Here is a 10,442-nt window from a genome sequence, read left to right on the forward strand (position 1 = left end):
TTGTTGATCATCTTGGATAGCAATCTAGCTACAAACTATGATAATATTGTTTAACTCTAATACCCATGGATACGATATTATATTATACTATATTCGACTAGCGAGCATATTTAAGTGTGTGTTTCAAGCTCGCCATCCCTTTAATTTAATAGGGACTTTATTCATTAAAAGTAGAAAATTTTATTGAGAACAATAGAATAAAATTTAAATTAATTTTTTTTTCAAGAGTAATAAAATATATATCTTCTATTATATTACAAAAAGAAAGTGACAGACAAAAGTATTAAACAAAGTAATATGCTAATAAAAATTTCTATTAACAATGCAATAATACTAAATATTGGATAATATAATAAAGAAAAATACATAACAAAAAAAAATATTTGATGCATATATAAGTCCGTCTAATTTAATAATAATTTTATTCATTAAAATTCAGATAATATTATTGAGAACAGTAGAATAAAATTTAAAATAAAAAATATTTCAATAATAATAAAATATATTTCTTATATTATATTACAAAAAATAAACTATTTGTAGTAGGGTCAAAATAAATAAAACTTGAGTAAAAAGTACTCACCTTCTAATAAGTTCCCACAATGCTAACATAGGCGGGAAAACGTTTAACTGGCTTTTGCTGCCACATTCGTCAATGAATTTTTACTTTCAATGAGCTTGGTCCTCTTTATGACTACCTTCCTCCGGGTCATAAACCTAATAATTTGAAGCTCTTGGATATGTTATTGAACAATCAAATTAACTGGGAAGGTTATGATCAACTTCTTCCTCAACATATTATGCTTAAAGTCAATAGCCTCCGGATCCAACTGAAATCATCTACTCCCAATAAAGCAATATGGAGTGCGGATGACAGTGGGACATTTTCAGTGGCCTTAGTCTGGCATTTGTTTAGAAGAAAGCAACAAAAGGCTTGAGTTAATGCTATGAATTGTCAGAAAGGTATTCCCTTCAAGATGAACTTCATTGTATGGAGGGCTTTGAGGGACAAGATACCAACTGATGCGAGAGTTTCTAAGTTGGGTTATTCTATATCCTCTAGATGTTGTTGTTGCGGTTCCCCAGGAGTAGAAATCATTGATCATTTATTCTGCACTAGCTCATTCGCAAAGAACATATGGAAAGTGTTATGTGGGCCTATGGGAATTGCGTACAATGATATATCTTTCAGATAACTTACGGTGAATTAGTGGAGGTGCAAGGTAAATAATCCAGTTCAAGCATTCTTTATTAAATGTGTACCTGCCATTGTTTCTTAGGAAATCTGGAGAGCTAGATACAATTCCAAATATTATAATGTTAGAGCTAATGTGAGAAGATATCTTTCTTTGATTGCTTTCTCTGTTGCACAACTGGTGAACAGTCAATTCCAGCAGGTTCAGTTGTGTCCACATTGGGATGATATCAGTCAACTAATGAGGAGCTCAATTAACTTTGAAAAATTCATGGTGGTTAAATGGATCAGACCTACCATACCCTTTCTCAAATTGAACTCTCATGGTAGTTGCAAAGAAGGGAATTGAGGTGGTGGAGGTGTGATTAGGGACAAAAAAAGGTGCCTAATTTTTGTCTATTCCTTATCTCTAGGCACGGGTACTAGCAATTGGGCAAAAGCTTCTGCTCTTCATTATGGCATAAAGTAGTGCATGCTAAATAGAGTGCAGAATATCAATGCTGGGAGTGATTCCAAATTGCTTGTTGATTGTGTGAATGGATAATGTACAGTTTCCTCGAGGATATCTAAAGAAGTTGAGGAGCTTAAAGAATTCAAGATTCAGTCAAGCTATAGTCTTAAGCATTGTTACAGAGAGAGTAATCAAGTTGTTGATAAACTTACCAATTATAGCCATACTCTCGCTCATTCTAAAGAATTTCATGAATTTGCTGAACTCCCTCCTCAAGTTAGAGGCCTGATGAACATGGATAGATGGTCTTTCCGTTCCTTTCGAAGGATTAGATTGAAGAAAGACAACATTTTATTTCAATCACCATGATCATCATGTATTTATATAGTAGTAAGGTAGTTAGTACTAGAGGTAACTTTTACATAGAATGGAGTATTTATAAATACTTCATAATGTTATTGCTTTCCCAACTCAAATGCATTTACCTCATCTCAAAATGTAAAAAGGTAGGTGTGTCTATCTTTCAAGATGAACTAGGGAGAAGATGTTGCTACTCCCTCAACTCAATGTACTCTTTTGGAGATGAATAACATGCGTTGTTTAAAAAAAAAACATTCCTCAATGATAAGAATTCTATCGTTATTTGTCCCTTATACAACAACAACAACAACAAACCTAGTTTGATCCAATAAATGGGGTCTGGGGAGGGTAGTGCGTACGCATACCTTACCCCTACCTCATAGAGATAGAGGGATTATTTCTGATAGACCCTCGGCTCAAGGAACAGTGAAGATAAAGCAACCAAGTAGCAACGAATATTAGCAACAATTTAACATGGTAACGGACGTGAATGCCACAACATGCATAATAAAAAACCATAAAAAAAATTACAAAAATAGTCCTAGTACTACTGGTCGGCCTAGAAGGAACACACTACTAGCTGTCAACCTATAGCCCTAATCCTCGACCTCCACACCTTCCTATTGTGGGTCATATCCTCGGTAAGCTGGAGCAATGACATGTGACCACAGGCGAATTCAGGATTTCAAGAGGATGGGTTCACTATTGTGAAGATGTGGATTTAGAATTTATATTTGACGAGTTTAACTTTAGTATCTACCATGTACCCACTACACTTTTGAAATTATAGGTTCAAAATAATATTCTTTTTAAAATTTTAGTAATTTTTACGTATATATCTATACTCCGTGCCTAAAACAAGACCGTCCGGAGTGGGATTTGAACCACCAATTTCATTCGTAAAGGTGCACCTAATGATTATTGCACCATAGGAGTCTTTGAGCATGGGTTCACGCACATATAATTAAGTAATTTTCAAGAAATATAACATTATTATATATTATTTAGGGAGAGGAGTATGGGTTCACGTGAACTCATACCCTAAGATTAGATACGCCCCTGGACATGTCCTGTCTAATGACCTCTCCCCAATACTTCTTAGGCCCTTAGACCCGCCATGGACAACCTCTCACACCTACTCACCGGAGCGTCTATGACTCTCCTCTTCACATGCCCGAGCATTAGTCTCGATTCCCGCAACTTGTCCTCCACAAATGTCACTCCTACCTTGTCCCTAATAACTTTATTCCTAATCATGTCTTTTCTAATATGCCCACACATTTATCTCAACATCCTCATTTCATCTACTTTCATCTTTTGGACATGGGACTTCCTGACGGGCCAACACTTAGCTCCATACAACATAGTCGGTCTAAGCACAAATATCTTTATAATATATTAAAAGGTTTTATATAAAAATAAATATGTTATCTTTAATATTTTATTATGTTCTTTATCCAGACCCTTTATCATTTCATTTTAAACAATTCTAATGATTGCATGATAATTCATTTAAAATATTCTTTAGAAGTATATATTCCAGATACAATTATCATAAAATTATATAATATGTACCACGTATAATTCAGTTGTTACCCATTTTAAGGGTAAGCACAGATGCTGCCGTTTTATTATAAAATAAGCTTGTCATCATTGTGCGATAGTTGAACCTTCCGTAACTTAATGATAGTATTATTATCGTTGTTATAGATTAAGGTGCGATGCGGCCAGTTCAACATGGTTATTTGACAGATTGTGATAAGATATACTAATAAACTTTTATTGTAATCATATAAGCATACCGCAATAAACATAGATAAAATTTATTGTGGCATGTTAGTCTGCTTTATATGTAGAATTTTAAGCTAAGGATTATGTCTAAAGAGTATACACTGCATTCACCAACAGTATATATCTCTCTAAGTGTTGTATTTTCTTTAATTTCCCAGAAAAACTAACGACGCTAGATCCAAAGATCCTAAATGAGCGGTTCATATCCTTAAAAAAACATATACAAACCAGCTGACAGATTAATGTACCACCAACCAGCTGTGTGTGGCGGGATGAGATTCCTCTCCTCTTAAATGAAAATTTAGAATTCGAGCCCTGTGAATGAAAAAACTTTTCCTTCTAATATATGCGGCTGGATTAGTCGCTTCCCATATGAGTGCCAAATACCAAATATTATAAAATAAAAAAGGACAAATTAGTGTACATTGCCCCAGATTTGTGAGGTAAAAGTTAAAAAATCTATTATTATTATTACAACATTTTTCCTAAGACTTTGGGAAAAATTAAATAGGATACTAATTGTCCATCCATGAATGGCAATTGTTCTTTTTTCTTTTTCACTAAGAACGGAAACGAGGCATATAGGAGTAATACTTTTGGATTATTCCCAAGATTTATATTCGGAGATGTTTGACTGGTGCAATTGATTGGTGCGCTCAATTGCAATGTACAATTAAATTATGCTCTTTAATTGGTTTCAATTATTTAGGGGAATCAAATAATATAGTAATTCAGAAGAACTGATTCTCTTTCAACAACAGTGGATGAGTATTGAAGAAAAATGCATGTGAGGAATTTTTTTCAGCTTTTGATCTAAAGGCTCTCTTTTAAAGAGAAAATTTTAAATATTATTCATATGTTTAATTGCTTTACTACTACTATAAAAATGTTAGATCATTGCTTGAATGAACCACACAAATCTTCAAGCTCTTAACAAGCTTGTCCCTCCTCTATTTTGGTTTTATACATTTTGTTTCCTTTGTATAAGGAATTTGAATTGCATTTGCTTCCTCAATTTGGAAAGAGGTTTTTTACGAAGGAAAGAAATCAAATAATGACGGTAAGAAACCATTTGTTTTGTTTGGTCATCTTTGTTCTTTCAAGATTTCTTTTATTCCTTTATTTGTCTACTCGTTATACACAATATGTTTCATTTGATCAAGCATTACTTTCTACTTAATTAGATTACGACTGACTTTATTCGTATCAGTTTGGTTTAAGTTGATTACACTGGTCAAATATGTATAGTGATTATTCTTTTTTATTTTTACTTAACGAAATTATTTATGGGTTTCAAATGCATGGTCTACCTTATAGGGTTATATGTACGTCAATATTCCAATAATTGTTAGTAATTAGGTTAAAATCAAACAAACGAAGAGTATTCACAATTAACATTCATTTGCTTTTTCTTTATTCCCTACCGGGGGTGCCGGAATAATCTAGGATGAATCTCCACGATGGTTAGAAATAGAAAGAGTAAATACGATTTTGAATACTTTGCTTATGTACAATTATAAAGTATCAAGCATTCTAATTAGATTAGGTTAATATCAATGGATCATTTATCTTCATTGAATGATAAATAACTATAAGTGACGGAGACTGACGATTTAAATAACAAAAAATTCAATATTTAAAAATTCTATCGAGAATGACCGGAAAGGTGGAAAGGGCAAACGGAAATAATAAAAGGTAAAAAGGAAGTTTGTGATTTTTTTATTTTTGCTTTCTTTTAACTTTTACTCAAAATCTTCTTAGAACTCTCGACTTTTTATGACTATGATATGATATTACTTTTAAACTACCTAGAGATATTTTTGTTGAAAAGGAAAGGGTGAAAGTTGGGGAGAATAGAGCAGTGGAGGGAGAAACTTTAAGCCAGGATTGTTTTTCCTGAAAAAGTATACTATCTAGAAAGGATGAAATATTAAATCACCAATTGCATGTTTTAAATCAAATTTATCATTTAATATAATTAATTAATTAGTAATAATTTTTATCTTTTAATTTATTATTTAACTATAATATTGACTTTATGCACTAACCGAATTCGGATAAGTTTTTGCGGAGGATGTGTTGGCTAAGGAAAAGAAGGTTGGAACTTAGGAGGGGTAGTTGGTAATTGATTTTGAAAAAAGAAAAAAGAAAAAGATAAATGATATTTAGAAGGCCGAAATGAGTCAACCTAACTGAAGTGGGCGGAAACAGAGGTCCAATATCTCAAAAAATGGTCGTTGACTAACGCATCTCTTCTCCTTTCTTCTGTTTTTTTTCCTATCACGTGGCTTACCTATATAATGTTTCTTTTTTTAAAAATAAAAATAAAAATTGTTTTATTCTTTTTACTTTTTTTTATTCTCCAATTTGTATGAAGAAAAGATCATGGACTATTAAAAAACTTCACTACTACTTTATGGGATGGAATTCTACTTTATAAAATTGGATATTATTATTTTTAACCCGCATCAAAAATTAATATTTATTAGCCGAAAAATATATAAAATGTGTATAATTTTTGTATATAACATACAGAATATGTATGTATACAAAAAAATACACTCCATATTATTATTTTGAGAGCGATTACACATTGTCATTTTTCCCATACAATTTGGTTAGTTGTTTCACTTCTGCCGTTTAGTCCTATTAAAGGTAGTTTTAACCCTCTTTTTTTTTTTTAAGTAATAGTAAAATATTAGCTTTTACACATCATGCATAGCCAACTAAAGATTGAATGATGCAAGTACCCAAAAAATAATGTATTGATAATCTCTCATAAATCTCAATACATTCTCAATGCTCTCCACACAAAAAAATAAAAAAAATAAAAAAAATAAAAAAATAGACAGCAACACCTTATTTATAAAATAGTGCAAAATCTACTTTTGAATAAAACTAGAAAACTTTGTTTCATTTTGACTACAAAACCTTTTTTAGAGATTGATTAAAGAAACAAAAATACCAAATCCCAATTTACTTCATACTTTCATATAAATTTTGACTACAAAACCTATTTAGAGATTGATTAAAGAAACTAACAAATACCAAATCCTAAACTACTTAGATTTTACACTTCAAAATGGCCTACTTCCCCACTTGCTTAAACGAGCAATCACTGGCCTCCTATTTAAAGCCCCCTGCTCTGCATGTTTTTCCGTCAAACACAACCCTCTGCACTTATTTCAGTCTCTTCCTCTGTTATCTACTTATCAATCTCTACTCAGAAACTCCATAACTAAATCTTTAAAACCCCATCACTTTCGTGTTTCACGTTATTTATTTCATGTTATAAAGAAAAATCCCACTTGGGTACTTGCAAAATCATTGAAAAGTGTGAAGAGTTTCTCTCTTGCTCTGTTCTGTTTCACTAGTTTAAAGTCACTGTTAAATCAGTTCTAGTTAAGAGCATAGTGTGTGGTCCATTGAACTTAAAAAAGAAACATCTTTTCTCTTTTTGTGGGTAAAACAGTAGAAGGGGACTAATTAAATATCTGTTTCTTGAAACAAAACAGATGGGAGATAACAACCATCATCAAGTGTTTGATGTATCCGCCAATGGCTACGGTGAATCCAAGTGTTTTGATGATGATGGTCGTCTTAAAAGAAGTGGTAGTGTTTGGACAGCAAGTGCTCATATAATTACAGCAGTTATTGGTTCTGGAGTTTTGTCATTAGCTTGGGCCACTGCTCAGCTTGGTTGGATTGCTGGTCCAACTGTTTTGCTTCTCTTCTCCTTTGTTACTTACTACACTTCTGCGCTCCTTGCTGATTGTTACCGTTCTGGAGATCAAGTTTCCGGCAAAAGAAACTATACTTATATGGATGCTGTCCGAGCCAATCTTGGTATATAAATTTTTTCCCTACTTTAATGTGAACATTTTTGTGACTTTAATGTTTTCGTTTATATTGATTTGGGTGTTTTTGTTTGAATTTAGGTGGGCTTCAGGTGAAGATTTGTGGGGTAATTCAGTATGTGAATCTTTTTGGAGTTGCAGTTGGCTATACTATTGCATCTTCTATTAGCATGATGTAAGTATATGCAGCAATACTTCATTTCTTTTGGAAACAACCGTGGAATCCGCCTCCCGCATAAATGCTAAGACTGCGTAGAATATACGCTTGTGATCCAGCCCTTAGCTAGAGCTTAGTGCACCGGGTTGTCTTTTTCTGTTGGCTAATTTTAGTAACTTGTGAATGATTTACAGGGCTGTGAAAAGGTCTGATTGTTTCCATAAGCATGGTCATAGAGCAGCTTGCAATGTTTCAAGCACTCCATACATGATCATGTTTGGAGTAATGGAAATCCTCTTCTCACAAATCCCAGATTTTGATCAGATTTGGTGGCTTTCTATTGTGGCTGCTGTTATGTCCTTCACATACTCTACCATTGGTCTTGGTTTAGGAGTTGCCCAAGTTGCAGGTCTGTTAAAATTTACCTTTTTTTTACCTTCAAAATCTTGCAATTTTAGCTACTGTTTTACTCACTCTTTTTTGTCCTTGCCCTGCCCTGCCCTTTGAATTGCAGAAACAGGAAAAATCCAAGGAAGTCTCACTGGGATTAGTATTGGAGCTGAAGTAACTGAAATGCAGAAGATTTGGAGAAGCTTTCAAGCTCTTGGGGCTATTGCTTTTGCTTATTCTTACTCCCTCATCCTTATTGAGATTCAGGTAAAAATTAGCGCTGAGAAATTAGCAAGTTTATTCCAATTTCTTGAATAAAACATAATGTAGAGGTACTGACTTTGATGTTATAATTTGTTGAATAATTTATAGGATACACTGAAAGCACCACCATCAGAAGCCAAGACAATGAAAAAGGCAACACTACTTAGTGTGGCAGTAACAACAGTTTTCTACATGCTTTGTGGCTGCTTTGGATATGCAGCATTTGGAGATCAATCCCCTGGAAATCTACTAACTGGATTTGGATTCTACAACCCTTATTGGCTTCTGGATATCGCGAACGTAGCCATTGTTGTCCATCTAGTTGGTGCATACCAAGTTTACTGTCAACCCCTTTTCGCCTTTGTTGAAAAAACAGCATTTGAATGGTACCCTAGCAACAAATTTATCACGAAAGATATCGATGTCCCAATCCCTGGATACAAGCCTTTCAAGCTCAACCTTTTTCGTTTAGTTTGGAGGACGATTTTCGTGATCATTACAACGGTTATTTCTATGTTGATGCCATTCTTTAATGATGTTGTTGGAATTCTTGGAGCTTTTGGATTTTGGCCTCTTACAGTTTACTTCCCAGTGGAAATGTACATTGTGCAAAAGAAAATTCCTAAATGGAGTGCAAGGTGGATTAGTCTTCAAATACTTAGTGGTGCTTGCCTTGTTATATCAATTGCTGCAGCTGCTGGTTCTTTTGCTGGAGTTGTTTCTGATCTAAAAGTTTACAGGCCTTTTAAAACACCTAATTAAGCATTTGGGACTCACCAATTATTGTTGATGTTCATTAATTAAACAAGGCCTGAAGAGGTGCTGACCAGCCACAAGTAGTTATTGTGTAGTTTTTTTTAGTTCTATGACAAGAAGAAAAAAAGGCAGGTCCTTTTTATGTATGTATGTTGGGGAAAAAGAAATCAGTGTTTCTGCATTATGTAACTCTTATTTCACTGCAAAGATGAAATAGGAAATTGAATCAAAAGTTTCTGTGCATTTCAACTTTTCTCTTGAAATTTTGTCTTATTATTTGGATAGAATATCCTTGAGGTGAAATCATATATTGGGAAATGAATCCAATTATTGATGGTCAACATATATAATAGCAAAATGATTAGATATAGTTGTCTTTTAGTAACCTGTGAATCCATAATTGGTTTCTAATCTAAAATTCTAATAAAAACGAAATAGCACATGGGGATGGAGCAATTGGAATTTGGACAAAAGGTTCAATTGGGAAGTATTAGGACTGGACAAGTCCTTATACCGTCTTAATCAATAGATTCGTTTGATTTGGGCAATTATTTTACCTAACTTAGAGTCATAGCTTTAAAATTCTTTTACTATCTTTTTAAGAAAATTAAATTCACCATGTGTCTATAATCTTACCAACAATACACTTAATCACGTAACGTAATTGTGCATTTGAGATGTTAAATGCATGAATATGATGATAATTTTTTTTTAAAGTCTTTGACTGTGTTTTGATCATGTAGATATTGCCTAGAAGTGGTTTGAATCATGTTGAAAGTGTTTTTGCTTTAATTTGAAGCGGGCCGAAAATGGTTTTGAAACAAGGATATAGACGGTAAAAATAGTACGGGCTAGCCAGTTTTCGGATTGATAATTCAAAAATAGCCAGCGTTTGCAAAGTCATTGAAAAATAACCAATATTTTGCTGCAACACGGACCGGTCCAGCATAATATACTGGAGATTGGTGCACATGTGTATAAACTTCCAGCATATTATGCTGGAACTCCAACATGCGAAAAGTTCCAGCATAATATACTGGAGATTGGACCACTTGTGTATGAACTTTCACCATATTATGCTGGACCGGTATATTATACTGGAACTCCAGTATATTATGCTGGAATATTTTCCGGATTTTGAACAATATTTTCATTTAGATTTATCTTTACATGAAAAGTGGCTAAATTTCGATTACTTTTGAAACTGTGGCTATTTTTTAC

At 33.3% G+C, this 10,442-nt stretch overlaps 1 protein-coding gene across 2 annotated transcripts; it reads left to right on the forward strand.

The window, feature by feature from the left end:
- Positions 1 to 4,706: 4,706 nt before the first annotated feature.
- On the forward strand, positions 4,707 to 9,470 carry LOC107815893 (amino acid permease 3). Of its 2 annotated transcripts, none has more exons than XM_016641541.2 (6): positions 4,707 to 4,857; positions 7,313 to 7,643; positions 7,736 to 7,829; positions 8,006 to 8,220; positions 8,326 to 8,468; positions 8,574 to 9,470. In XM_016641541.2, exons 1-6 carry the CDS (start codon positions 4,852 to 4,854, stop codon positions 9,225 to 9,227), a joined length of 1,443 nt encoding a protein of 480 aa, XP_016497027.1. In that variant the 5' UTR covers positions 4,707 to 4,851; the 3' UTR covers positions 9,228 to 9,470. The 2 variants fall into 2 exon arrangements, with proteins under 2 accessions (XP_016497027.1, XP_075100211.1); XM_075244110.1 differs by lacking the exon at positions 4,707 to 4,857 and adding an exon at positions 7,002 to 7,131.
- The last annotated feature ends 972 nt before the right edge of the window (positions 9,471 to 10,442 follow it).

This window comes from Nicotiana tabacum, chromosome 22 (genome assembly GCF_000715075.1).
Source record: "Nicotiana tabacum cultivar K326 chromosome 22, ASM71507v2, whole genome shotgun sequence".
In the NCBI taxonomy this organism is placed as follows: Eukaryota; Viridiplantae; Streptophyta; class Magnoliopsida; order Solanales; family Solanaceae; genus Nicotiana; species Nicotiana tabacum.

Bases quoted from the DNA above. Each gene is read 5' to 3' on its own strand.
- LOC107815893 (XM_016641541.2), top strand. The intron at 8,221-8,325 runs GTCTGTTAAAAT...TTTGAATTGCAG, and splicing joins AGGAGTTGCCCAAGTTGCAG to AAACAGGAAAAATCCAAGGA. The intron at 8,469-8,573 runs GTAAAAATTAGC...AATAATTTATAG, and splicing joins TCATCCTTATTGAGATTCAG to GATACACTGAAAGCACCACC.